This window comes from Filobasidium floriforme, assembly GCF_021052385.1.
Source record: "Filobasidium floriforme strain CBS 6241 chromosome Unknown HD553scaffold_34, whole genome shotgun sequence".
NCBI classification, from domain to species: domain Eukaryota; kingdom Fungi; phylum Basidiomycota; class Tremellomycetes; order Filobasidiales; family Filobasidiaceae; genus Filobasidium; species Filobasidium floriforme.
This window is the reverse complement of record NW_025763655.1, coordinates 68,847-95,062: the sequence shown is the minus strand read 5'-3', so window position 1 is coordinate 95,062 and position 26,216 is coordinate 68,847. Positions and strand designations below refer to the sequence as shown.

The window sequence follows — 26,216 nt, the reverse complement described above, 5'->3', positions numbered from 1 at the left end:
AACAAGGTAATTGACAGCAGCATTCCAAAGCTGAGCATCGGGTAGTCTGGCCATGAGGTTGGCGCGAGTGGCTTCGGAAGCAGCACGCTCGCGGGCGACCTTTTCATCCTCCCATAGTTTATTGAAATACGGAAGTGTAAACTCCGGCCGGGAGTGGTGTTGACGGAGGCGGGAAATGGTCTGTATTGCGGTTTCCTGTACTTGAAGGGCTTCCCGCCACGCTTTCACTAAGTTCGTGGCTGATCGATTATAGGTTAGCATGTTTCCCTAACCTAACAGTGAGAGGAGGAATATATATTCACCCATCAACGACAGCTTGTCATTGTTACACTGTTCTATGACCCATTCCAGTTGTTGATGCCGATGGAAGCGAGTCGCGCTACGCGTGACACCAGCGACACCATTTGTGAACGAGAACAAGCGCTCACACGTCTCGAAATCCTCGAGACCGGCTTGGGCGGTCAAGCGGGGGTGGTAACTGACTTGACAGGGACGTTGATGCGCATAGCCATGCCAAGCACCGACCTCTGTCAGAATCGAATTCACGCGGAAGCAGCGACGATTCAATGGCAAGCACTGGTTTGTGTAGTAACAGTCAGACTTACGAAATTGTATGCGGGAATCGGTGCGGTCCGGACCAGCCAGGTGTGAGAGGGCTGGTGCGTGACGAAACGTCTTGTCGAAGGAGCACCCAATATCGTAGCCGAATATGATCCGACCAGGATACTGAGTGGCAAACCAGTGAACAAGTGCCAGCGGGAACTTGGAGTTCTCGTACTCCTTAATCATGTCAGTGTAGGCGAGGACAATGCCATGCCTACATACCAGCGGGAACCAGCCGGTTTCAGAATACCGTTGACTGGCCCGCGGCCTCTCTTGAGCAGCCTTCCAATGTGACGAACAGCCCCCTTGAAAATTTGCGGGTGCAGGGCTCGAGCGTCGTTGTCCCCTTTGAGCGGTAATGGTTTGATCGGAGAACTTGTTGACGAAGCCCCATGGCAAACGATAGCGAGAGGCGTGGTCTTGGTAAGATTCTGTGCTTCTGTCCCTGCGTTTCAATGAGTTGTTGCCGTCCATAGCAACGCAGACAACATAGTCGTCGTTTCCCGCTTGGCCTTTGGCAGGAAAGCAAAGTGGACACGCAGTAGTTTGGAGCGGTGGAAGTTGGGGATGGAGGCTTGGTATAGTGATGGGGGTTGCACGGGTGCTGCTGGTATCGTGACATTGACCAGTTGGCGGCGGGCCCTCTTGACGCTGTGGAGGAGGTTCATCTTCAGGAAAAGCCTTTGCGGTTGAGTTGGGGCGGTTATAGCTTGACATGAACTGACTGATTCGATCATAGAGATCGACAGCAAAGCTGAACCTTTCCCGCAGACTCTCGGAATATGGGAGCTGCAAGGCAAAACAGGGTGAGACCCCATGGATGTTGTGTCATAGCCAGGACGAACCTGATTGTAGTCACAAAGCGAGCGTACGAAAGCCATCCGAGATGTCTGAGCGTGACGGAATTGAATGTGGTAGAATTCGACGGTACGTGTGCTGAAGGCGACTGAAGGTCGCTCCAGCTTGGAGGGAATATACCCTTGTGCAATGATGTGCGCGGCAACACCGATGGGGGAGGCGTGCCAGGTGGAATGGGGATATTGGACGGTCTCGTAAGCTGCAGAGAGTTCATTAGGGGGGGCGAAGGTATCAGCGGGAAATTCTTCTGACCAATGTCCGCGCTGTTCAGTCCCAGAGACCCACAGAATACATCAATAAGGGCTAAATCCACAGAACAATTTTGGTTCGGCCAACTTGGGGGCGGGAGAGATCGTGGACGGTACCGATACTTGTAGAACTGTATGACCAGAGCAGGAAGGAGGTGTTCCAGGGTGAGCTGTTCTTGTTTCTTCTCGCTGAGGTATGTTCTAGGTTTGTAGGATTTCGACATCAAACAGAGTCACTAAAAAAGGTCAAGCGACTCGCCGGCTCACGAAGTTGTAGGCTCTTGCACCACCATGTCATTGAGCTCCTTGAGAAGATCCTCGTACGCATGCGTTTCAGGGTGTTGCGAGAATTGAGATTCGAAGCCGTCGAACAGGTCACTCCCCAGAAACGGGTTGTTTGAAAGATCGCTGGTTACTTGAGGCCTGGTGGCGGAGGGTCCAGCGTTCTGTGTACCGTTAGGGCGGAAACCCTGGAAGGACAGGATCTTGCCTTGATACCATCGGTTGCTCAGCATAGACGCTTTTGGGTGGTAATCTACACGGGGTTTGGTTGGACGAGAGGGTGTTGCGGGGACGACCCAAGTTGAAGCGAGGTCATCGCTGAGTCGCCGTCGACGCTTCCTTGTTGGTGTGGTAGGGAGTGTTGTAGCAGGATCAGACATGATTAGTTGGCCCAATACGAACCTGGCGGGTATAGGACAGGACTATTGGTAAACGGACTAGTCGTATAAAGGAGGTGGCAGGGTGGAAGAAAGGATTGTATGTTGTACACTTATTGGACATTTTTGGTGCACACGCAGTTTTGTATGAACGCGCGGCATGCTATTGATTTATTAAGCTACAATGCCCGAGCGGGAAAAGCGACAAAACGGCGGGAATCAAACTCCCTGAACAAACATGCTAAGGAAAGTGGACATGCCATAAGATCTATAAGACATTATACGGCGTAGAGAACGACGATGCAAACTACAACACGGCTGTACAATCTTGGTACGAAGGCGAGCTAGGTCAATATTTGTTGGCGGGAACACGTTTCAACAGACGCTGCTGTGCCAGCTCGAGGGCCATTACAGACCGGTTTGGGGAAATCAAAGGCTGCCGAGACACAGCTCCGAGATCGTGTATACGACAGATCGCTTCGATGTGTTGGAGCATGAAAATACCGCAACTCGAACTGTCCTTTTGCTGAGGAACCGGCTGAGGCAGAACGAGCAGGTACTATTTGAGTATCATTGCCAAGCGGGAAGACGAAAGTGCAACTTACTGGAACGAGACAGTCCCACTCGTTTGGTCGCAAAGCTTCACCTCGGAAGATGAGATGTAGCTCCGACAGCCAAGTCCCAACCGCCTGTAGGGAGTAGACGTCAACAAGGACTCGAGATGGGAGAGAGATTCGAGAGGTTCGTACTTGAAACACGTTACGGGCCAACAGAGCAGCAGGGTCGCCAGAAACGTCTTGCTCGGCGGGAATTGATTCGACATCCCTCGCGTGCAATCCTGATAGTGAATCTAGAATCGCAATGTGCTTCGAGGGGATGTCAACGATGACCGCGAACCAATGGCGGTTGTCTATATTCCACGGCAAAGCGTGGAATTGGTAGTCGAACGGGTCGAGGTTGGCCTAGAAGAAGGGGAAAGAAATCAGCGAGAAGGATTGGAAGCGGCAAGAAACGAGAGGGTGACAGGACTGACCCGCTGAAACCACTTGGCCATAGGGGGAGACTCGTTGAGTCCCGTGGCGTGCCGTTGTGCTATGAACGGTGATGGTTGAGTAGAGTGAATAAAAACGGGGACTAGGCCGTTGTCGAGTTGATGGAATGTGGATTGGCGCCAATGGATGAGGGTGAGATAGGCGTCGATGGCTTGGTCGTTTAGCCATTTGCCGTTTCTGAAATATCTGTAGATCGGGGGGTTGCCGGGTATACGGATAGCGCTGGGAGTAGTCTGATACCATACCGGAGGTCTCGTCACGTCTGGGCAAGGACACAACTCATGTGTCGAGAGGGTGGTTGCGTTGCTTTCGGGTTCGAAGCAACCAGTGATGAGACGGTGTGCCTGCGGGAAACCCAATTAGGTCAAATCGCTCAGCTATTGCTGAGCATGGGCAAGAAGAAGAACCTACCCATTCCCGAACGATAGAAGATGCCATAGCACCAAACAGTGCAGAAGGAGGTAGATACGCTCGGCCAGCGTTATCGTGATCCGGCAGAGGGGGAAGGGCGGAAGAAGAGTCCTGAGCCTCGGACTCTCCAGCGGTCGAAGCGATTGCAGCGGGAATTGAGGGCAGCTCCCATTGAATCTGGCGGACCGCATCCACCCTAGGAGCAGGCTGCTTGTTGGCCTCCCTGATTGACCGCAAGAGGGAGTTGTGAACGACTTGCAGGTCAGAGTCGGGATAGTCGTACCCGATCAGCGTTGGTGGAGGCGCAGTCGGGGTTGTGCTCCGGGCGGGTTTTAAAGCAGCGGGAACTGGGGTCGGGGAAGTCCCTTGAGCTGGTGGTGCAGCGGCTGAACATGACGAATGATCAGGCGACACAACGCAGGGGAACGAGAGGGATGGGAGCTCACTGTTGGCATTCTTCTGGGAGTGCGAGGAGGGACTGCGGGATCCGTCCTTGCTGCGATCGGGATCCGGCTCAGTTCGACCCGTTCGAAGAGGAGTCAACCTCGCTGCAGAGCCGTCCGGCTTGGGAGTACGACTAGAAGATCTGGACATGAAATCGAGGAGAGATCGCTGCTTGTTGTCGCCGGTGGGAGTGACGGGAACTGAGCCTGGCCCTGTGCGGGAATCAAAAAGGGGCTTTTGGGTGGAAGGTGGGGTAGGCGGGTTCTCCGGAGCTGTGAACGACGATGAGACAGTGTTGAACACACACGTGCAGAAGATGACATGCTGGAGCTAGCGTTGGAGGGGAACAGGCTTGATATGCTTACCAAGAGTGGAGTTCATGCCGTTCAAATTGGTAGTGCACGAGAGTGAACAAGCGGGAGGAGTAAGTGTAAATGGAAGAAGGAGATAGATAGTTATGGAGTGTTTCTCGCGCAAAAACAGTAGAAAAAATAATGCTTGTTTGTGGTCTGCAGTGTTATATACTGCGAGAGAAGGAAGGTTAAGATAGGTTTTGACTTGCAGGACGAGACAAACAAAGCACATGAACGTATGTACAAAAGAATGTCAGACGTCGAATGAACTGAAACACCGTGATCTGTGATGCGAGAAGCACTTGAGTAGTTTAACAGGGAGGACAAAAGAGCTGTTTTTCTGCGGGAAACAGGTTTTACGTGCGGGAAGAGAATAAGCGAGCAATTGTAAACAAAAGACTCAAAGGCGACACGTATCTGACCAAATTTGCGAGTGGGATCGCGCGAGGCCCACAAAGCGGTCGCTAGCATAGAATTAAGCTGACGCGTGGTCGACCCGTTTGCCTTGCCTAGGCCTTCACGCGCACAGGGATAGGTGTGGTAAGCCATCGTCTGATGATGCAATCACCGACGGGGACAACGTCGTCGCATCTCTTGAGGCTGATAGCAGAGTGGCTTCAGGCTTCGACACATGTTGTGATGTGCTCGAGATAGATGCTGCATCACAAAGAGCCGAGCATCAGAATCAAAGTAATGCAGGGGTATGCGAATGGATCTTTGGCAAATAGTAGCAATAACGTCTACAACGAGAGTTGAATCTCGAATGATCGACAGTATCAGCTCAAAACGTCTCTGACATTGGAAAAGTCTATAACTGATCCCTGGGGCGATGTATCGGTTCGTGGAGATGAGCCGCTCTCGTGTAAAGCTCATTGCTCGCTCTTTGAGTTGGATTGAGCCTTGAGTAGCGATTCGAGTTTCGCTATTTGTTTCTGCATGTCGCTTAGTTGAGCTTGGATTGCACCGGAACTTGAAATCGCAGTGCTGAGAGGACGAAGCAAACGTGTCGAAGTCAGTCCCCGCTTCATCGCTCGTCGATTGCGAATTACTCACTCTGGAAAGTCCTTGACGAGGTCGGCAAACTCGCGCTTGCAAATCTTGCCTTCATCATCATCCTCGCACTCGGGGTTCTGAGCGCTCTCATCGTCCTCCTCGCCGTCGTTGTCGGTGTGATCCTTGCCCAAGAGGATCCTCATACGACGACTATGCTTGACATTCATCTGAGATTCGAAAATCGCCAGTCCTGCGAGTGGCAAGGCGAACAGGATGCTCATGATACCCCTATTGAGGCTAGCATAGGCTTGTTTCGAGAGGAGCCAGCTGGAGTGCGTGCAACATCGATCGTTAGCTACGCATTCTTTGTGCCTGGATATGCTGCCTGGACGACTCACTCGAGCGGAGCGATGAAGAACTCGACTAGGTTCAGCGGCGGCGGATAGTAGAAAAGATCCGGTCCTCGAACTGTCGAAACCCATGCTCGTCAGAATCCGATATCATGTTGATGCAGTTGTCACACATGGACTCACTCATACTGATCTGGAATCCGGCGAAGAAGGGAGACAATGTTTCAGGACAAGAAGAGCTACCGCGCTTGAGCGCAGACTCACGCATTTCCCGGCAAAGAATGCCATGTGGTAATCTACATAAAAAGGAATTCAGCGTGTATGCTAAACAATACCACCTCCTGCTAACGACTTACCCGTGGCCTCTTCCTCGATCCTGCTGAAGGAATCGTTGTACAAGGCGATCAAGATGTTGAGGAGGATGACAGTTCCGACGACGTTCCTGGCAACGAAGACAAGCTTTTAGGATCGGCGAACTCAAAAACCTCCAGTGAGGGTATCATACCAGCCGCTAAAGAAGTATCAAAACACCAGCGTCAGTGCAGGCTCCCCCGCAGGACCGATATTCTTGAGACTTACTAGTAGATGATGAGACCGAAAGCTAGAATAGTAGCAACATAGCGAAGGTCGTGAGTATAGATCGCAGGCTCTGATAAGATCCAACCGTAACTCACGGTAGCCAACTGTCGTTAAAGACGATTGTATAGGATAGCGGTTCGGTCAAACCCTTTCCCATGCGGTGATCGCAACTCCCATCCTACTCACATCGTTCAGAGGGCGTGTCAAAGTCTGGCGAGCTGCAAAGGCGGACAAGGCATAAGTCATCGTAGCCCAAGTTCGAGTCGAACTAGGCTTCACGAATGCCATACCCTAGCAAAGCTTGAGCTAGCGAATTGAAGATCACTCCCACTTCGGCGGTCTCTCCATCTGCAGCGTCCAAGGCGTATCTAACAAACGGCCGCCAGAGTCAGGACCATGCTGTGACCAACACTTACACTGACAGCGTACTCACAATGCCTGCAAGAAACCGATCGAGGAGATGGCCAATAGGACTCCGAAGATCGCCGAGTCCCGCAGCATTCTATCAGTCCAAATCACTGAACATCAGCTGGGTTCCATACAATGCCCAGATCCGGACCGCATGGCGGCTTACCGGAAGACGATGATCTGCATGGTACCGATGAACCTATACCCCGGGAGTTCAGCTTTACAACCATCATTTCCCGGCCATCCCAGGCGATCTCAACCTACTTGATATAGTCGAAGACCGTGATCAACTCTAAACACATTGCACTATGTCAGCGTGTATTCGCATGGCACATCGATCTCCACTGCAATCGACTTACTGATCCAGATCAAAGGCGCGCACATACTCAAGACCTGGAAAGATCTTAGGTGGAGGTATGTAGTCTGTTCAGGATTCTTGGTGAAGATGGCAGCCAAGCGCAAGCCAAGTGCGGCCATGAGAGTAGACTGGATGATCAGGTCGACTGCGATGCAGCCAGGTAATTCGGATCAGCGGAATGCAGGATGATTGAAGCTTGACGGGGAAAAGTCGAGCAGGCTCACCGACCACCCAGAAGCTGAAAGCGGCACCCGGATTGGAACTCAGACGGATTCGCTTATACAGCTGAATTATCGCCGTGTTTTGTCCCGTCAGCCGAAGTCACAGCCGATGCAGCCATCAGAAACTTACTTTGTTGGCACCTGCGAGATATATATAGCCAGACCGGGATCAGCTCAACAGCCCTGTGCAAAATTGACCGGCCGTATGTATGAACCGCCCCTTCTCGTACTTACCATCGAGGAAGAACGAGACGGTCAGGATGTACAAGATCCACTCCCACTCGGACAAGTGTTTCTCGTCCTGGCTGTCTAGAGGAGTTTGGACGGCCTGAGAGTAGATGAAGAGGAAGAACAGCCAGGTGGCGATGGAGAACATCTTGTAGGCAGAGAAAGGTCAGGTAGTAATGTAAATGCAGGTAAGCGTACTAGTATAGGCGAAGGTGTAGCGGGTGAAAGGAGGGGATACTATACTCACGTTCTGGTACCGAGGTACCTGAAGACGATGAACATTCAGATGATCCCAGAAGCTAGCCGAACCGTCCTTATCGAACGGGACGTATTCGATATTGTCGTTGTCCCCGTACTCGGCTACCAATTGACCCCTCCAGAGGGCGTTGACGACGTTCTCAGCCTCGGACGAGCTCAGGAATTGGATGGCGAACTGGTCGATGGCCACTTCGAGAGCTGAGGCTGGAGCGGAGATGTCCCCGTCGGATTCTACGTAACGGTAACGGGTCGACATGACGCTCGTCTGTTTCTCGAAGGACAAGGTGTGGACCTGAACATGAGGGACATAATGAGGTGATGAGCGGGCGCCATCAGGTTTTTAATGAAGTGGTGTACGTACCAGCCGTCTAGCAATGACCTCGGCGGTAGTCGAGCGGCACATGTTCTCATCATAATCCGCAGCTGAAACGAGAGGACGTTACGATAAGTCGGTCTCAGCCGTGACGGTACATCAAGCTCACGAAAGACCTACGGGACTGCCTTGCTTCCTTCAAAAACTGAGCTCTAGCTTGCATCAGCGCAAAAGGCACAGCTTCGCTAAAATCACCCCCGGCTTGGGCGAAAGCGGCGACCACCCCTGGCGAGACGATCGAGCTCGTCGCATCGGTGATATCTTCCAGGTTGACTTCGACGGGGATCAGCTTGAGGATCATGAGACGGACACGCTTGACCAGTTTGGTGACGGTGTTCTGAGATGTGTTCCAGGGATGAGACATGTATCAGCAAACTAAAGCAAAGGGTCTGATAGGGAGAGCGAGCCCCGGCTCACGGGTTGAGGCATGATGGAACGAGCGCTCATCAGACTGCCTTGTTCCTCGAAGGCGAGAGCGTCTCCGCCTCGCAATTCGACAGGCATGGTAAGTATTGGCAAGACTAGAAGTTAGCTATCTGCTAATTAACGGTCAAGCTAGTATCTGTCGAACTGAAGAAGGCACCTTGCACCTTGTGCGATAAACGATCAACGACTAAGACATGGCAAGGGAGGGATGAATAGGAATGAGCGCGATGACGTAGGGATGGTCGACTGAGAGTCTCGGGTCAAATCGCACCTGTTAGTATCGCATGCGATAACCATTGCACATCCTGTTGGGCCGTGTCAACACCCTCTATTTCATCAAACCCTTCCTTTGCTCCTTAAACTTTATATCAATCTCCAGGCTATGTCCATGTCTCGTTTCAGTCATCCCGCTAGTAGTTCTCCAACATGACCAAACCCCTGAGCGACTACGTTGCCATCGACTGCGAAATGGTCATCACCACCAAACAAGGATTCGCATCGGAAAACATCGCTCTGGCCAGAGTGGCCGTGGTCAATCACGATGGGAAGGTGGTCTACGAGTCGTTCGTACACGTACATCCGGATTGCGTGGAGGATTATTGTACGAAGTCTTCGGGGGTGAGAGCGTCGGATCTGGTCGACGGTAGGTCCGGTTCCTGTTTTACGGGTCCTTTTGAAATCCGTCAATTTACGCACCGATTACGGTCACTGGCAATGATAATGTATACTGATCAAATGCACCTTCGTATTCTCGCTGATAACGAAGTATAGCACCGAAATTCGAGGACGTCCAGGCGAAAGTCAGAGAAGTCATCAGGGGGAAGATCGTCATCGGTCATGCGCTGTTCAACGACCTCGCCGTAAGTCCTACCAGCCCGTCTATCTCTACCTCTTTTGTTTCTCCCACCCTTTCTTCTTCCTTCCTCCCTGTCTGACCAGGCTGGCTGACAACCCTCCTTTTTTGCCCTTTCTCACTATCTCCCCCACACGTTCGCTTCCACCCCCATATCAAAACACCTCATCCCGTCAATAGGCCCTGAAGATCAGACTCCCCGTCGAACGAACCCGAGATACAGCGCTTTACTATCCTATCCGCCACCGCATGCAGGTCCTTAAAGAGGGCCAAGACCCGGCCTTGGTCAAGGTCGCAAAGGATGTTTTGGGGCGGGATATACAGATGGGAGATGAAGGGCATTCTCCGGTAAGCCAAACGGCTCGTTTTCGGTCTTCCTACTTGTGATTTGGGAACGTGGCTCAGCCTGACTCGCCGATCTTGATATAACAGGTGGAAGATGCCAAAGCGGCATTTGACGTCTATCTAGCTCATCGGGAAGGATGGGAAGAAGCGCTGACAGAGGGAAAGGATGTGACGAGCGCCATTCCGAACCATTACGTCGATTGGTACTTTTAGAAAGACATTAGATAGGTTTGAGCTTTGAAGTCGAGGTGAGTTAAAGCCATGAGCTAGTCATCCTTTGACACTAGATCGTTGGCTGATGTTGGTTTCGCACGCTTGACTTGATTGAACATAGACCGTTCTTCGGATACTACGCAATTTGATCGTCACAATGGGGAAATTGGTCAGTCGGGCAGCTAGCTCTTTCAACTCCACAAGTCAGGACGACTGATCACGAGAATACTTGTCAATCCAGAGCGATGTCACTTACAAGCTTCAGCTCACTCTTCATCTTCACCCTCAGCCCTTCTGCAGCACGTGGCCGAAATCGATCAGCCCATATCGGCACCGCTCGATAGTCTAGCCCTATCTCCCCTCAATACTTACCGGGCCGTCTCTTTGTTCTTGCTCACTCTACCGGTTTACGGATAAGGGAGAGGTGTCTCGGTACGAGCAGGGTTTGGGTCTTCGAGGTGGAACGGGACGCAGCGCTCTCGAGAGGAGCGTGCAGTGAGACATTTGGTAGAGTCAAGGTTGTGCACTCCGGCTTCGGGCGGGGGGTCTCGCGATCGGGATTCAAATGACGCAGGCGTCACTGTATCTGATAGATGGCAGATGTCTTGAGAAGATCGAATGTTCTTAACCATTATGTAAGGCCTACACGGTCACCACCACGGCGTTATGAGCGGGGTGACATTTCTTGATTTTGGCGGGATTCTTGCGGCGCATCGCGGCAGGCACTCGCTGCAGCGCGACGATGTCGATAGCAACGTGGTGATGTCAACCGTTGGGTAGACTGTTATATGAATCCTCCCTTGTCCCGCCCCCCTGCGCAGACCTTCTGGCCAGGAAACTTCCTTGTCCAAAAGGAAGAGGGAACCTTTGGCCCGAATTTCATCGACCGTTCAGACGTCTTCCGCCCCATTGTCGTCGACTGCTCAAAAACCTTGCCACCCATCCTCGTCGACTATTCCCAAGGTGTCTTCTTTGACCATTCCCTTGAATCCGCAAGACTTGACCTTGACGGATCTTACACCAACAGGGATGACATGTGGCATGGGCTCTGTCACCTTTACTGGTTTGGATCCAGGCCCTACCCTTATTTCATGCGGACCCTGTCGATGGCGCTTGTGCAGCACATCAAATTTTGCCAATATGATGTTGGCCAAACGTTCCTGTCAAGGATCGCTGCTCACATTGGCAGCATGTTTGACAACGCCGCATAGATGACCAGCCAAGCCTATCCGTTGATGATCGCTGTGGGGTTCAGAAACGCTGCAGATGCCCGATATATGCTTGCTACAGCCAACGTTACAGGAATTGGGTCTTGGTGGGGCAACAACCAGGCTATGTCTCATCGGTATCAGGGTTTCACAGTCAAATTCTACAGCTGTGTTATATCATTGCAACAAGATGGAAGAGCAAACAAGCAAAGCGTGGTCTACCCGCTCCCCGGCATGAGGTAGACTTGTCGGGCCTGTATGCATTGATCTACCATTTTGTCTCGTTATATCTGTACAGATTGTCTCAAGAAACCTTGACAAAGAACACCTCGGATCCCTTCCTGATGCCATCCCTCTCCATGTTGCCATCTGGAAGACCCTCCCCCCAGATGTGCTGAAGTCCCACTCCACCTTCTCCAAAATGAGCTTGGATGCCTTGACCAGTCATGTCCCAAATGACAGCACCTGTTTCAAAAGTGATCTTGGCTGTCACATAAAAAATGTCACCATCAAAATGCTCGAACAGGAGCTCCTTGCAAAAGATCTTGTCAAACTTGGTGGTGAAGGACCAGGCCGATTCACCAGCATTCCGGGCAGTGATGAGGGGATGTAGCTCAATGTCACCATATCCTGCGTCATGATAGCGCCCAGCAATGGCTTCGAATCCGTTGGTAGGGGGCTTGGGGTTTCCAGGCTTCCTTTTGGGAAGCTTGGGTTTGTGGTCATCCAGGAACTTGTTCATCCTCCTGATCACCAAAACAAATCAGCTATTAGTCACACTGCGTTATTGTGTATACTCACCTAGTCTTGAAGTCAACTGGACCAAGTCCCAACAGATCATCAATGATCCTCCACTTTGCCACTTCATTGAACAGGTCACCAAGATCATCATCATTGCACATGATGGCAACTCCTAGCATCTCATCAGGGAGCCTGATGAAGGCAGAGCGCTGTCCAGGCATTCCTCCAGGATGGTAGATGATCTTGTGGTTGCGATAAGTAGAGGTCATCTGAGCAAGACCGTAGAATGACTTTGTCATTTCTGAGTCTTCCGGTTGAGGGACAATTGGAACCTGTGGCTTGATAGCATCTTGAAAGATCCAAGATGGGATAATCTGCTTTTGCGTTTCTGGATGTTCTCCATTCAATAGCATGGTTTGTAGCCAAATGGTCTACAACACAAGTGCATGAATCAATTAGCATGGGGAAGTTTTTTTGTTTGTTTTGTGATCAAAGGTCGATCGCTTACCAGATCTTTGGAACATGTGATTATGCCACCTGCCCCAGCACCTCCTTGCCAGTATTGTATGGGCCAACCAAGAGCTTGTTCACTCCCTCTACCTTCATTGCTCAGCCTCCTTCCTGCCTTGATGTCCTCCTGGGCAACCTCAACGTCTTGTAGACCTGATTGGCCAATGGATATCTTTCTGGCAAATGCGCTGCTGAGGTCTTGTGTTGCCCTTGCAAACTCAATATCATAGAAGCTATGATTCATCCCCAAAGGGCCCAAGATGATATTTTTGATAAACTCATCAAACTTCTGGCCAAGGAGTAGCTCAGGCAGAGACGAGACAGTGTTGTAGGCAATATTGTTGTACTGATAGAGTGATTTGAAAGGAGCCGAGGGCTTCAAGTGGGCAAGGGATTTGGTCATTTCTTCAACTGTGATGTCAGCGCTGGTGTACGTTCACAGGTCAGTATCTTAAAGCTGTGATGATTGTCCCCCTTCTGGCAATCACTTACTTGTAGGAAATGTCATGCCTTGCCAATCCCGTCTGGTGGCTCATCAGGTCAATGAATGTAGCTTGCTCCTCTGCTTCCTTGTTCATCATTTGAAAATACGGAATGACATCTTTCACAAGTGAGTGCCAAGACAATTTAGCTTGGGACAAGGAAAGACCAGCAGCAATGGTGGTAAAGAGTTTTGAGTTGGATCCAATGCTGAAAAGAGTCTGCATACAGAAAAAAATCAGGCAATCAATCTTGTTTGATGGGAGCTGAAGCAGAGGGATAAATTCCTTGACCTACTCTTTCAGTAACTTGATTACCCTCTGCATCCTTCCTGCCCAACCCAATGGTCTGTTTCTCCCATGCCCCATCCTTGTTCATTCTGACAATGGCAATAGAGACTCCAGGGATCTGCCATTGATCCCGCATGTTCTCAAGGTAGTCCAAAGTTCTGGGCGAGATGACTTGATCGCCAGTGAGATGGATCCCGGCAGTCTTCTCCTTGAGTGAGGGTGGGTTCGAGGTCCACTGTGCCTTCTCCAGCCGACGACGCATCAACAGGTAGATGATGGCTGAGCCGACGAGCAGGGGCCAGGTGTAAGAGGGAACGGTGAGCGATAGGTTGCTGTCCGCCATGTTTGCAAGAGAGCGTTCGAGCTTCGGAAACTTCTCGATCGATATCCTGGAATCAACTCGCCGGTCACTACAGCAAGATCCTTCGACGAATGTTGCCGACATATATACCCTCTCATCCTTCTGGATGGCCTCGTCTAGAACAAAGGAACGTTGCCCTTTCATCGTCGTCATCATCGTGGCGTGCTGGGATGTGAAACAGCTAGGTATGCTTCCGAGAACCTCAAAGGCCTTTGATCGTCTGTGTTGCAGCGAACGGACGAAATAATCTGGCACCGTCGCAGGGCTGCCATCTCGTTATGTTCCCAGCACGGATGTGACCTGGCGTTTGATTGGCCTGAACAATCACGATCCAAATAGTCCAGGCCTCGAAAATTTGATACGCCACCTCTCGTAATTGACCACAAAGGAGCGCGAGGTTCTTGAGTTTCAGTCAGCAGGTACGGCTTCCTTCTTAGGGGTCGCCCTCGCATTGCCCTATACTACAGCGACTTTAGCGAGTTTGGTAGAAGACAATGAAGAACCCTTGGGCGATGAGGTACCTCGCAGGGCTCGTTGAGATCCAACTAAGAAAATGACTTGCACAATATCTGCTGACAAAAGAGTTACCGATGCTACTATGGAGCCGAAGCTTACTTCTCTGTTTCCACCAATAGGTTATTTTACTCTGGTTGTTGGACCGTCGGTAGTCGTCTCTTGATTTCATGTCTCGTTACAACGATACAATAAATGAATTGGACGAGGTTGATGTGCACTAGAGGATGCACGAGAATGGATCCGCACATCGTCCAAGGCACAGCAGCGAAATCAATGTCTGCTTGTAGTTCAGCTTACTGAACCGCGGAAAGTCGCTCTCTTGGCGTCATGGGGATTTAGGACTTTGATGTGCCGGATATATGGTAATCCCGCAGATGGTCGCAGGAGATTGCAACGCTGAGCGATCCAAGTGAAGACATGCGATAACGAGCCTCGGCGGTCGACAAAAGCGAATGGAATTAGACCAAGAGTGTCATATGGAACGATTATGGATAGCGAAACGACCGATGGTAATATTCTGAAGATTATACCTGGTGGCAATACTTCCCACAGTACGGTCTTGCAGCATAGGCATCTACCCACCCGGGTGACAATTAATGCTTCTCTTACGATGCAGTGTTCGGCCGCAAAAGGAGGCGTAGGGCTCGACTGCATCAACAGTGTAGGGATTCCAGAAATGGCTACCATTCTTAATGTACTCTAGGTTTACTCTCGACGGGTTCTTTCCGGCCTATATCTTAGGTATACCGTTCTCAATCGCGACTGCGGAACTGTTCGACAGGCTACTATGGAACGGGAGTGCGTGTGAAGCGGACCCCATGAGGCATCGGGCGGCGTACGAAAAGCATGCGGGCCAGACGCTCGGTGGCTTCTCGATCATCCCAGGAAGAGTCCTGCAGTGGAATACAACTTTCCTGGGGACTGAGATCGCGACTTGCAGGCAAAGTTCGAATATGCGAGACGTCGCTCATGCTGAAACACGAGCGTCGCCCGGTGGAAACAGCAACATTTCACATCGAATATTCACTTTGGGGAGCATCCACGCACCTCGACCTCGAGCCCGGACATCGCATTCGACAATGACCGGGAGAAGTCACAAAGTGTTCATATTCGCCTACCTCTACAGCGGTCGATATCCAGCTCCATCCATTCGCATGTTCATCTAATTAATCGGTAACCATGCCGCCCACTCGGACCCTACAACGCGTCAAATCGGAATCCCCATCGATCAAATCCGAGCCGGACTCCGATTCTGAGTCAAACTCGAACGAGGGCGAGACCTACGAACAGGCCAGAGAACGTCAGATTGCCGAGAATCAAGCTCTTCTCGAAGGTCTGGGTTTGTTCCAGATTCCTACCCTACCCGGAGCGTCATCGTCCTCTTCATCGACTCCTATTCCCGCGGGTCAACGGGTCAAACGCGAAGAGAAACCCGTCGTCGACCCTGCTAGTCTCCGTCGAACCTCACGCCGCCCAGCTTCAAAGGGTCAGATCGTTTACAACGGCCGTGCTTTAAAACAGCGTACCTCTACAGGAGAATTCCTACGGTATCAACCTGAACCCAAAGCTGCTCCGCCTTCTATCGTCTATGGGAACGTACCGGGCGTCCCGGTCTTCAGGACGTGGGACCACAAGACCCTTATCAGCCCTACCGTACACGACGGAGGTCTGAGAGTACGGTCCACCTCCTTGAAGCCCGCAGCTTCTCTCTGCTTATACGGCCAGGGAGGCTTCAATTCCTCTGCCAATATGGCCTGGCAAGATTCTCTGGACTTCGGAAACCGGTTCACCTTCATCTCCGCTTACGGGAACTTTTCCTTCCGGGATGGCATTAGAGGTGGTGGCGGGGCACAAGTGCAGAGTAGAGATCAGACTTTTGAGCATGCAATACATCAGGCCTTGGAAAAGAATATGGAGACGGGGACTGTGATCAGGGTCATCAGGGGGAGTAGGTCTAATTGCGTTTGGGCGCCGGAGCATGGTAAGTCGAGGGGCATGTCACACAGTCGTTGTGAGGAACTCCAAGGTTAGCAAAGATACAAGCTGACTACTTGCTTCAAATCGATCGTCTCCACATCGAATACCCGGCTTTCTACTTCTCGACCCGCACCCCCATGGTCGACACCGTCGTGCATCGCAATCTCATCCGTCCTCCTCGATACCCCCTTCAACCCTACCTGTCTCCAACCTCGCACCCATACATGACAAAACCATCTCGCTTGTATCACAAAAGGCTTTCGGTACGACGGCCTTTACAAGATCATCTCCGCCCGAGCGATCAAATCACCTATCACGGGCAAACAAGTATGCACGTTCGAATTCCGTCGATGTCCACGACAAGGGAATATACCGAAGAGAAGCAAAACCGGAGGCCGGAACGGAACGGGCAGTCGGGGTGGGCTAGGGTGGGTCTGGGCCGAGGAAGAATCTGAGGGCGATGAAGATGGAGAGGAAGATCAAGTCGAATTCGAAGTCGCAGATGACGTCGAGGTGGAACTGGCGGAGCGAGCAGGAGACGGAAGTCAAAGTGAGAGTGAGCTCGAAGCTGAAAGCAGCTCGAGTGAAGACGACGGATCAGCATATGGGCAGAATATCGCTATCGCGGTCGACGTGGAATCGGAATCGGACTCGGACGACGGGGATGAGGATGAGGTAGCAAGCAGCGGGGACGAACTGGCGATCAGCCGGGAAGAAGCTAGTCTTCGCCTTCCTTTCCGGGCGGGATCCAATGTTGAAAGCGCCATCGAGGTGGAGGATGTCATCGTAGTCACTGCCGCACCTGCGGCTGTGCCTGTGCCTGCGGCTGTGCCTGTGCCTGCGGCTGCGCCTGCTCCTGCGCCTATCGCTGTCGCTATCGCTACGCCGATTGCGGAGCGAGGAGAACGGACAAGGTGTATGGCGAAGAGTAGGAGAGGCCGTCCTGGCAGGTAGGCTCTGGGGAATCGGTAGCGGGCTATGATACGGGAAGACAATCTTGTGTGAGCCGGCTGGTCTTTGCAATCTAAGGGGCGCGACAACTGATAATAGTATTCGGTCGGCTTGTGCAGATCTTGAAGATCAGAATCCTATTCCTGAATGTGCAGGCTAGCAATGGAGTGACTCCGACTCGGAATTCCCACGTTGATCGAAATCGACTTGTAATCAGACGGTTTATTCCCAACCTCGGACCCATCAATCTGATCAAATCGACACAGCTGGCAAACCAGGCACGCCTCGGTTGCTTCAGAAACACTCCGGCCGGTATCCCTCTGTCTCGAACGCGTCCTCGTGTCCAGGCGGAATCGTACATTTACAACTCTGAGAGCTAGGACGCAAGACGATCCATACGTCGGTTCTTCACCTGGAAATGAGGAGAATTGGCACTTGGAAGAGGTTCGGTATAAGGAGAGCGAAAAACTCCAATAGCCACGTAATCGCTGTAGACGTCTTGAGACAACGAGAATCTTCAGGCTTGCGGCCACCTCGAGAGAGGCCGATCCAAGCCGTGCATCGAGATTGGGCGGATCTGCAAGCTCGTTTTTGGCACTGGCTTTCGAGCGATACCGGAACGGCAAGGATGTGGGCGATGTGAACAAGGCGCTGCGGGCCGTGAGTTGCCCAAATCGTCGGCATTCCATCAAGGCATACTATTGTGTCTATCATCAGGGGGTACATCTAGCTGAATCACGAATCGGGAAACATGCCCAGATGATTGAATCTGAGATCCAACTCTGGCGGTATGAAAAAGTCTTCGAGGGCGAAAGAAGCGTTCAGAGTGGTGTTGCCGAGCGATTCGCCATCGAGAAACCTGTGAGGCCGAATCAACGCCTTGATAAGCCCAGACAGCATAGCACAGAGCCGTGCACCCATACGACTCACAGAGGTAGCAAGTCATTGCTGTCGGAGAGTCCAGCTTGCTCCCAGAGCCGCTGCGCGTAATCAAAGTCGTATTGGTAAGAAGAACCTTGGTCTAAGGAGGGGTCGAAAAATCCAGCTTCGTCGGCGGAAACCCTCATATTACGATGATCAGACGAGTTGTCGATCGGCGTCTGGTCGTATTCGGCATGTGCGGGGATACATGGCCCATGTCGATCAGTCGGCACGAGATTCGTTCGTGAGGGAGACGTAGCTCGCGATGGGAGCGGTATCTCGTTGCGTCGTCGAGCTCTCCTCAGAATGAGACGGATCGAACGAGCGTACCGGCCAGCAGGTACTGGTTCGGCAGGTCTTATTGTCAATTATCGACCACCAAGGGCCTGGCGCATCCGACTGACCTTGCGACAAAAGAACCGCCAGCTCTTCGACGTCTTTGGCAGTCTGTCGAAGATCGAGCTGGCTTGGGAACAATCTGGCGATCCGAATCAAGAACGACGCTGCGAACGCGACGCATACGTGGGTGTAGTGCACAGCTGTGTCGAGCAAGAGCAGGAAATCAGTCAAGCGAAAAACGTCGGAGCACAATGACAAAGGCCACCTACCGAATTTGAAAGCACGGCCGTAGCTCTTGCCCCTTAGAGCGATTCGTATGCAGTTCTGTGCGTTCTCCATAGCGCGTAAAGCTAGTTCTCGTTTATCGTTCGGCATTCGCTTGACATCGCTTGCGCTCCTTATCTCCCGCAGCAGCTGTGAGTTGGTGAACAGACTGGCATACTCCCTCTGCGCAACGAGCGATTCCCGGTAAAAGTCTGACTGCTGTTCTTGTGGAAATGTTTCCGTAAAGACGGCGTCCCAATGCCTCAACCACCTCTCAAAGCCAGCATTCGCTTCTCGAAGCTGGGAGATGGTTTCCTGATCCAAAGCTTGGTCGGGAGAGTTGGTCAAGAGAACGTGGAGCGGCGCTCTTAGGGACATCATCTCCACAGTAGACACGAGCCTCGCGTCCGAAGGTAACGAGAGGGGATGCGAGAGGAGCTCCCGGCAACGATCGATACCGAGATCCTTGCGAAACAGCGCCGGGCGCCCTGTGCCGAACGCGAGCTGGTGTTCGAGCTGAAACAGATATAGAATGATCCTGCTGCCCACGACCAGGTGCCGCTCGGATTCCAGTTCGTCGCGAGAAAGTCCGGCACCCATGCCCGTTCGTAGCAATTGCATCAGGTGGCTGTCCAAGCCGATCGCCATAGCGAGGGCGTTCGCGTGGCTGGCCGGAATCCTGCCGTTGTCGTTGTAGGTCGCAAGCAAGATCATGGCCTGGACAGTCTCCGCTTTCGGAGTCGAATCGAAAAGCGTGTTCGAGGCGAGTCTGCGTGCATGCGTCAGAGCGTCGTGCTGCGTAGCGCTCACAGGACCGCCGCCATCTCTCACTCGAGCTCCGATACCCACGATCGTCGTGAGCAGCAAAGGGGATCGACGTTTGAGGCTCTCCCAGGTATCTGAATGAGAATCGAAGATCGGGATGAAGATATTGCAGCCTTGAAAGAAGAGGTGGTGTAATTCCCGAGCGTCTGTTTCTTCCACGAGGCCTGCATCGACCACGTCAACCTCATCGGTCGTCAAGCCGGAAGATGCAACAGCAGCTCGATCTCGAGACGGCAATGGGCTTGTCAACCGCGATTCCTTCAGATGCCTTGCTGACAAGTGTTCAGGAGCGGTCGCCAACCCCAGCTTCCGCTTCTTGTTAGGGCCGAGATCCAGGCTGGAGACCGTGTTGACTTCGCTGACATTGACGTTTTCGCGTGCACGACTTTCGTAGTTTGCCCTTTCAACGGCTACTTCTGCCAAATCCGCCATCGTACCGAGAGGAGCCGCAATACGGCCGGGAGCCAACGGATCTTCGTCGTCTTCATCGGAAGGCGACTGGGAATTTGCCCTCTCATCAGAGGACATTGCACGCTTGATCGAATGGGTATCGTTCACATGAGCTGACAGCCCCGGATTGTCGATGATGGCCTGTGAATGTGAAGTAGGATCCAGGGATACGGTTGAGCCTGATGCGATTGGCTGAACGAACCAGGCTGGATTGTCGAATGGAAACATCGCTCCTCCTTGAGCAGGACGTGGCATCGCTTGCAAAAACGAGTGGGTTCGGCTCGACGGCTGAGAAATCACCTCTTCCGCTTGCCAAATGGTCTCGTCTGGAGGTAGCGAGACTTGAGCGGATATTGATGACTGACTCCTGATTGGATGGTGATTTCTCTCGCCGTATGATCCAATAATGTCCGGAACCACAGCGGCATCCGGCAGAAAAGGTCGTTCTAAGTTTGGCGGAGCCTGGGAGGAGGTCGCTGGTACACCGCTCTGCAATACCGCAAGGATGTCTTGCAAGGTGGACTGCATGGAGTTGACCTTGTTCTCAAGCTGTTCGATCCGACTACATATAGGCAGAGATTTAGTATCACATCATCTTCAAGGTCGGTCGATTCCTTGCTGGCTCACGCTTTCGAGGCACTCGGGCCGAGATAGGAGTCGTTCTTGGACCCCGAGGATGACCGTTCTTCTTCTCGAGCCCGTGATGGGTCGTGCGTGTCGTCCTTCTTTTTCGCTCGGGCATTTAACCTCCTCTGTGTCGGTTGACCAACGATACAGTCTTCCCCGAAATGAGCGCATCTTTTGCAAGGAGGATCATCCGCATTGACGCATCGCAACTTCATCCGGCGACAGTTTGTCTGTGCAGAGATCCATCACAAGCTTCAGCAGCAGATCCCGCTATCCTCGTTAGTTGGCTCGATGCCAAGACTAGACTACTTACACATGCTTCTGCATACCAGATGAGACGACAAGAAAGGCCCTTCAGCCATTACGATGCCGCTTAGCGACCTGCTTTCAGCGGTCTACTTACGGCTAACCCTGATAATCCCGCTGCCACCCTTTCGACCGTCGGCGGGCTCAGCTCGATCGTCCCGACTGTCTGAACCCCAACCCTGTCGACGGTGCACATCTGGTCTTCCGGATGATTCTGAAGCTTCCTGATTCAACGATGATCGCTCTCGGTGTTGTTCGCTAGAGTTGAACTCCATCTTGATCGCCTAGTTTATTTATTGAAAGCCGAAACTGTTGCGAAGCTGCGAAGGCTGTGATGACCCGATTTTGAGTAGACTGCGAGCCAGTAATCTCCAAGTCAAGGGGAGCTATACAGTCGCAGGGGTCTGACCGAGACCGTGAAGATGTTGCTGTCGGCCGTGGTTTGCGACAGGTGTACAGGTGTAAAATATATCGGTTGGGCGATCATCATAGCTATCATCATCGCCTGCTCTGCTCTTGCCAACCGGGTTGGCTCCCCGGGAACCTCGGACCATTCGGAAGAAGGACAGAGACAATCCCTTGGCTGAGCGGCAGATGTACGGCATATCATCATGATGCAATAATAATGTCCATCCCAGCACATGTAGAGCGATACAACTTGATCTTGATTCGTAAGGTAGATGGTAGATAGGCCACAGCTGGCAGAGTCTCAAGTCGGGAACGAGGCGCTTCAAGCTAGGAAACCAGTCTCGCGCCAGTGCTTCGTCCACCGTTCCGCCAGCGCCTCTGACAATGGCGGACACTGACCTATGGTCGAGGCTGATCGACGAGTCTGCTCTACCACAAAGTCCATGGCTGGCCTTTCGCTCTTGTCGCCCATACGGTTCGTGTAAAATGTCTGTGAGAAGAGCGCCGCGACGCGTTAGTTGTGAAACGACTCAGTCGCCCTCAAACACCTCGAAGGCGACTCACGAGAAGCTTGTATGTCGGATTTTTCGTTACGTCAGGCTCGGATAGGCTTAAACGTCGTAGCCATTCAAATCTGTCGACAAGGTCGAATGTTTTGCCAGCCTTCCGCAACCCGTCGATGATGTCCTTCCAGGTACCCGTGATATTCGGGTTGACGATATGGTAAACGGCGCTCTTCGGTTGGTCGGACGAAGTGACGATCTCTACAATCGCTCGACCAGCGAAATCAACAGGTAACCAGCTCAGGGTCTGATGAATGCCGATGTGGGTTATCAGTCCGGAGCGAATCTTTTTGCGTCAGTTTCGGCACTGTGCTTACCTCTTGAAGCATTGGCAAGGCTCCAACAGTGTCGATCGACCTGAACATCAACGGCCAGGCCTCGGTCTCGTTCCACACGCCGCTGTGAGTCGATCTCAAGTCAGTCAGATACGCCTCAGGGCTACAGCGCGCGACTGTCGACTCACTTTTCCGTATCGCCCACGAGTTGCCCGATCCTTAGTACTGCGACAGTCGCTTCGGTCGACTTCCCTGCTCTCTCCAACACCTTCTCGACGACCCATTTCGACCTGGCATAACCCATCGGTCCTGCAGTTTCAGGACTATCGGGGAAATCCTCCGATACAGACGCCTCGTAGCGGCCTTGTCGAGTACCGACCGATGATGAAAAGTAGAACGCAGGTGTCTTGTCTTTGGGCGACTTGAGAGCCAAGTTGAGGAGGTTGACCGCCCCGCCGACATGCTCGTCGAAGGACTCGGTTGACAAGACAAAGTTGACGGGCCAAGCGTTGTGAATGATCGTGGTGACTTCGGTGCGTAACATTTCGTACTCGGCCGAGCTTAGACCGAGATCTGCCTTGTTCACGTCTGCGGCAAAGGAGACCAGCTTGTCCAGACAGGTAGCCGGGCGCATCCGCTCTCGCAGAGAAGTTTGGACGCGGTACAGAGAATCGTCATGGGATTTGGCCCTCGAAAGGCAGATGACCTTGTGAACAGACGGTGACCGGATGAGACAGTCTAGAATGTGCGCTCCTAGAGATCCCGTCGCACCGGTCAAGAGCACGACCTCGCCGCCAGCAGATGAAGCGACGTCCACACTTTTGTACACGCTCCTATCCTCGACCAGTCGAGACGACCACTTGTCGACCATGTCCAGCATGACCTGATGTTGCTTGGCGGTGCTCTTGTCCTGGTCCATTCCCGACATCAACTCGAGCAAGTAGGTCGACAACGCTTTTATCGAGGGATGCTCGTACACGACGTTTTGTCCCAGAGTCCGACCGTTAAGCTCGATCGACTTTTGGATGACGTTCCGGATGCGTGTAGCCTGAAGCGAATCCACACCGTAGGCGAACAGATCAGTGTTCGACTCCAGATCCTCTCCCTTGTTGCCGAGGACGTTGGTGATGGTGTCTCTGAGAAAGACCTGCATCTCCCCCTGATCTTCCAGCACTCGCTTCGCCTGTCCGATGCCGTTCTCAAACCCAGAGTACAACGCATCGATCTCCGCGGCGAACTTCTTGTAGCAAGCAGGTCGCAAGATGGTCATCTTGGTGGCCACAGGAATCTCGGTACCAGGAGGCAAGATTCCGACCATTTCCGGGAGGATTCGGCTATGAGTGGGTGATCGCCCGTTGATGTCGTCGATAACGGGCCACACCCGGTCCAAGAAGGCCTTTCGGTCTTTCCAGAGTTCACCTGCCGTGTCCGAGGGAAGCAAGAGACAGCCGACCTGAGGGCGCCCGTCTCCGAACACGATGCATTCTTGAATGAGCGAAGAGTTCCCTCTCTGCGAAAATGAGGATAAGACGGAACATCAGGGCAGTCTCGTTTATCGCATGACGCTCATACTCACGATAGCCAGCTCCATCGGGACGGGATTCGTCTTTTCACCCAACGTCTGAGTCAATGTGTCGTCCAGCCGTCCGATGTACTTGTACCAGTTCGGCTCGGTAGGATGTCTCAGGAAGAGATCCTTGGTGGCATAAGACCCATCATCTCGATTGCTCATAATCTTCGGGGGATACCCGTCCTTGACGACCAGTTCGAACGTATCCCCGCCCCGGGGTTCCGCTTCGAGGTATTGCGCTGCCAACCCCTCGGATCTGAGCCAGTTCCATCCCTTGTCTTTTGCAAAGTCTCGTTTGGAATTGAGGACGGCGCCAGTCTCGGTCAATCCCCAGTAGCTGATAAGGTTGACTCCGGCTGCGACTAGACGATCTCCAAGGTCGTCCTACCCAGATTCATGAAACAGGGGGATGAGCTTATGTGGCCAAGCGAAAAGATTGGCTCGGAGGAATAGCTCACCGGGACTGCAGCGCCGGCAAACGACACGGCGTCAAACCCGGCCAACGTCTCGATACCCTCTTCCGTCTCGGCCAATAGCTTCAGAACGTAGGGAACCGCAAAGTGTTGCTATGAAAGAAGTCGGCGTCACACGCCAGTATCAGCAGACGTGTATGTATGTTCTCGATAACAGGACCATGTACTCACACGAGGGGGAGAAGGAGACTCTTTGATGACCCTACAGATGTTGGCCGAGGTCAACGGCAGGTGAGGGGGGATAAGGGTAAAAGGCTGTGCATGGTAGATGCACCGAAAGCTAGATAAGATTCCAATATATGAGCCTACGTCTCTCCTGATACCTGATTCTCAAAGTGATCGTGTACGTGTACTCACATGCTAAAGTGTCCAAACCCGTGGAAGAGCGGCAGCGCACTGAACCCGGGCAACGCAAGAGCGTGGTGAAGCTAATCATTGTTACGTATCACATAATGTATTCAGGTCGATATCAGATGGCGATCGCTGGACAAATAATAGCGGGCTTGTAGATGGGTCGTTGCTTGAGAGCTTTACTTACGTTGGCGATAAGCCCATAGTGGGTGATGTATACCGGTTTCGGAAATCCCGTCTACGAAGAAAGAACAACCATATCCAGTCAGTCAGGAAATCGGCCGCCTAATAGAGTTTTCTCTTTCTCTCACGACTTACCGACCCGCTCGAATGCAAGATGACAGCCGTCCTCGAACTTTCCACATCCGGTGTCAACCTCGCCGGAAACCTCGCAATCTTGGCATCATCCACCCCGCCCGGACCCCAAAGTGGGAACCTCGTATCCTGCATAATCTTCACCGCGATATTCTTCGCAGCAAGCTCATCCCTGGCAATCTCCGCGGTCTTCTGGTATCTGGGCGAATAGATCAAGTGGGTCGCCTTTGTCACCGTAATAAGATGGGCTACGGCCGCTGGAGAGTTATTAACCGATAAGAGGAGAGGGGTGAGACCTAGTTTGGCGAGTGCGATTTCTAGGAGCGTCTCGTCTATTGCTGTGGAGACGAGTACGGCGATGACTTGTTCGGGGGGTACAGATGCCGATGCCGATGCCGATGTGGATGTGGATGATATTGTGGAAGACCTTGCCAGAGGGTGGAAGTGCGCGGCGAGTCGATCGACAGCTCGAGCGAGTTGAGAGTAGCTGCAAGATGAACAGAGACAATACACAGTTATGTAGACGTTGGTTAATATCTGTCGAACCGAGTCGCTGGCTTGCTCGCCCCGAGGCACAAGAACCAGCTCACGTCAAAGTCCGGAGCTCGTCCCCAAACTCGGCCGCACCGGTGTGAACGGCGGGATCATCAGGATTCTCGCCTGTTAGATGTCAACAAAGAATACCGACATGGAACGTCAACCTCTTTGCACGCGATATCGAGATTGTCAAGCCCCGAAATCGATGAGGTGAACCTTGAACTTACGAGCTCGAGTATCGATCAGCGATGTCACTGAACGAGCTTTGAACAGAGGCGTCGCAGTCGGCATAGTGATGGTCTTAGGGGTGAGGGTGGTCTGAGAGCGAGCCGTCAAGGGTCAGTCGGTCGATCATCCAGGGTGAATGAGGGGTATACATACGTGACCATGTCCCACGAACAATCACTCCTGCCCTCCTAAATAACAAGGTCGTCGCCATCTTCGGAGCAGAGTGCCCTCCAATGTTCGGACCGGGATCACGGGCCGGCGTGACGGCCGAAATAGTACGAAACCGCCACACTATCATACGAGCATGCTATGATCCTGGAAGCCTAGGAGATGGGAGATGGGAGCTGGGAGAGAGACCTCCTTGTTCGGATGTCGGGACACTACTATCGCGGGACATCGGCAGACTTCGGTTCGGAAGGGAGTGACTTCGGTCCAGGCCGAACTGCCGATACGCACGCGGCCGATGCCGATGCGCCACATCAAGCGCGCGCGCGCCC

The 26,216-nt window shown here is 52.5% G+C and overlaps 6 protein-coding genes across 6 annotated transcripts; 2 read left to right on the top strand and 4 right to left on the bottom strand.

Moving 5' to 3' along the window:
- Positions 1-5,322: 5,322 nt before the first annotated feature.
- On the bottom strand, positions 5,323-8,975 carry HD553DRAFT_320885 (putative calcium activated cation channel). The gene is made up of 22 exons (XM_046181185.1): positions 8,814-8,975; positions 8,517-8,733; positions 8,385-8,446; positions 8,013-8,315; positions 7,772-7,913; positions 7,668-7,678; positions 7,541-7,601; positions 7,318-7,461; positions 7,223-7,250; positions 7,125-7,157; positions 6,984-7,052; positions 6,841-6,918; positions 6,737-6,768; positions 6,646-6,654; positions 6,551-6,572; positions 6,477-6,482; positions 6,328-6,413; positions 6,236-6,267; positions 6,155-6,164; positions 6,020-6,089; positions 5,682-5,948; positions 5,323-5,612 (listed from the first exon to the last, which is right to left on the bottom strand). Exons 1-22 carry the CDS (start codon positions 8,898-8,900, stop codon positions 5,498-5,500), a joined length of 1,884 nt encoding a protein of 627 aa, XP_046032411.1. The 5' UTR covers positions 8,901-8,975; the 3' UTR covers positions 5,323-5,497.
- Positions 8,976-9,248: 273 nt separating this feature from the next.
- HD553DRAFT_327323 (ribonuclease H-like domain-containing protein) lies at positions 9,249-10,233 on the top strand (the record flags this gene model as incomplete). The annotated part of the gene is made up of 4 exons (XM_046181805.1): positions 9,249-9,465; positions 9,594-9,682; positions 9,856-10,023; positions 10,108-10,233. 4 exons carry the CDS (start codon positions 9,249-9,251, stop codon positions 10,231-10,233), a joined length of 600 nt encoding a protein of 199 aa, XP_046032410.1.
- A 407-nt stretch (positions 10,234-10,640) lies between these two features.
- On the bottom strand, positions 10,641-13,805 carry HD553DRAFT_327322 (beta-lactamase/transpeptidase-like protein; the record flags this gene model as incomplete). Its single annotated transcript, XM_046181804.1, has 7 exons — positions 10,641-10,875; positions 11,415-11,458; positions 11,755-12,187; positions 12,243-12,613; positions 12,691-13,117; positions 13,185-13,393; positions 13,470-13,805. The coding sequence occupies 7 exons, from the start codon at positions 13,803-13,805 to the stop codon at positions 10,641-10,643; spliced, it is 2,055 nt and encodes a 684-aa protein (XP_046032409.1).
- A 1,713-nt stretch (positions 13,806-15,518) lies between these two features.
- HD553DRAFT_346687 (PUA-like domain-containing protein) lies at positions 15,519-17,270 on the top strand (the record flags this gene model as incomplete). Its single annotated transcript, XM_046183230.1, has 2 exons — positions 15,519-16,320; positions 16,573-17,270. 2 exons carry the CDS (start codon positions 15,519-15,521, stop codon positions 17,268-17,270), a joined length of 1,500 nt encoding a protein of 499 aa, XP_046032408.1.
- Positions 17,271-18,193: 923 nt separating this feature from the next.
- HD553DRAFT_278632 (uncharacterized protein) lies at positions 18,194-20,917 on the bottom strand (the record flags this gene model as incomplete). Its single annotated transcript, XM_046178060.1, has 5 exons — positions 18,194-18,531; positions 18,593-18,727; positions 18,797-19,922; positions 19,986-20,628; positions 20,748-20,917. Coding segments are annotated over 5 exons (2,412 nt in total), but the record flags the coding sequence as incomplete, so codon positions are not given.
- Positions 20,918-21,501: 584 nt separating this feature from the next.
- HD553DRAFT_169689 (putative L-aminoadipate-semialdehyde dehydrogenase) lies at positions 21,502-26,047 on the bottom strand. The gene is made up of 12 exons (XM_046176890.1): positions 25,719-26,047; positions 25,545-25,614; positions 24,958-25,441; positions 24,827-24,877; positions 24,646-24,716; positions 24,460-24,568; positions 24,274-24,381; positions 23,822-24,199; positions 22,434-23,755; positions 22,288-22,369; positions 21,972-22,217; positions 21,502-21,897 (listed from the first exon to the last, which is right to left on the bottom strand). The coding sequence occupies exons 1-12, from the start codon at positions 25,780-25,782 to the stop codon at positions 21,730-21,732; spliced, it is 3,153 nt and encodes a 1,050-aa protein (XP_046032406.1). The 5' UTR covers positions 25,783-26,047; the 3' UTR covers positions 21,502-21,729.
- Between the last annotated feature and the right edge of the window lie 169 nt (positions 26,048-26,216).